This window comes from Seriola lalandi, unplaced genomic scaffold (genome assembly GCF_002814215.2).
Source record: "Seriola lalandi dorsalis isolate HSWRI2012SDOR001 ecotype SW California unplaced genomic scaffold, Sedor1 jcf7180001975967, whole genome shotgun sequence".
Lineage (NCBI taxonomy): Eukaryota > Metazoa > Chordata > Actinopteri > Carangiformes > Carangidae > Seriola > Seriola lalandi.
Window position 1 is genome coordinate 1 of NW_019446633.1, and position 1,457 is coordinate 1,457.

Here is a 1,457-nt window from a genome sequence, read left to right on the forward strand (position 1 = left end):
CTCCTCCTCCTCCTCCTCCTCCTCCTCACGTGTCCGCTCTCTGATCTGTCGTCTTTGTTTCAGATGACCAACCCCGCCATCCAGAACGACTTCAGCTACTACCGCCGCACCATCAGCCGCATGCGGATCAACAACCTGTCTGTAAGATTCAGCAGTAGAACATAGAATAAGAGAAAAGTGATGCAGCCAACGTGCATCATGCTCCTGTGTATGAGGTGTAAAGCAGATGATTGTTACTCTAGGGGTACTTCCTGTTTTCAGTAGGTGGCGTTATGAGTATGACGTCATATTAACATGCAGATGTCTTCAGTCTGGGCCTGTCATCAAACATGTGAAGTGTGCGGCAGATTGGACAGTATATATATTATAGTTATAACAACTTCCTGTTTCATGGCGAAACATTGAAATTCGCCGGCACGAAGGTTAAAGATGAAACGGACCAAATATGATGCTGATCTGATGAATTGTTTTGAAGGAGTTCGTTAAAGTACGACGCCCATAAATCACAAAGTCTGGAAATTGCAGAGGAAATTCAAAATGGCTGACTTCCTGTTGCGTTTAGGGTCTGGCTGCAATAGTCTTGGCATGTTTCATGTGCCTACAGAATTTTGTAAATGCAGCTGAAACTTCATGTTAATTATGTATTTTTTTTATTACTATATTCAACATTTGACTCTTTAACTCCCGACTGGGTTTCCACGGCAACCTGTTTTTTTTTCAGGCCGACGCAGGGAATGAGGTCAACAACGAGCTGGCCAATCGGATGTCTCTGTTTTACGCGAGCGCCACGCCGATGCTGAAGACGTTAAGTGACGCCACGTCGAAGTTCGTCTCAGATGTGAGTCCACGTTCATTTCACTCACTGGTTCCTTTTGTCTTTTATGCAGCACGTGTTTCATTTATTAATAGTTCATCCGTTCATTGTGGCAATAAACACAGATCATAAACCGTCTGGATCCGTTAGAGCATCGTTAGTATTAATAGAAAACATTGATGGGAGGTGTAATGAACATCCTGGCCTGTAGGTGTCAGCAGTTCCTCGTCACATTCAGACACTTATTGTTTCTGTGAAGCTGAAGTCACGAACGTTTCCTGCAGATCAGCAGCTCTCAACCTTTTCCTCTTGAAGATCTCAAAGCTGTTGGCGGCTCACTTTGTTTCTTAATGATAACGACTGAACATTCGACACGTGCGCTTCCACTTCATTAACGTGCATTAGACTCTCACTTGTTGTTTTTGATTGAAACTTTTCCGTCCTGCTGCAGAATCCAGATGTTCCCATTGAAAACACCACAGACTGTCTGAGCACGATGGCCAGTGTGTGTAAAGTGATGCTGGAAACACCGTGAGTCCTGACAAGTTCCTGAACGCATCATCATCATCATCTTCATCACAGCCTGCACATCCTGACTGTGTGTGTGTGTGTGTGTGTGTGTGTGTGTGTGTGTGTGTGTGTG

The 1,457-nt window shown here is 44.5% G+C and overlaps 1 protein-coding gene across 1 annotated transcript; it reads left to right on the plus strand.

Moving 5' to 3' along the window:
• The first annotated feature begins 27 nt into the window (after positions 1 to 27).
• LOC111656074 (CYFIP-related Rac1 interactor B-like) lies at positions 28 to 1,405 on the plus strand. Its single transcript, XM_023407651.2, has 3 exons — positions 28 to 141; positions 722 to 838; positions 1,266 to 1,405. Exons 1-3 carry the CDS (start codon positions 64 to 66, stop codon positions 1,347 to 1,349), a joined length of 279 nt encoding a protein of 92 aa, XP_023263419.1. The 5' UTR covers positions 28 to 63; the 3' UTR covers positions 1,350 to 1,405.
• Positions 1,406 to 1,457: the final 52 nt, after the last annotated feature.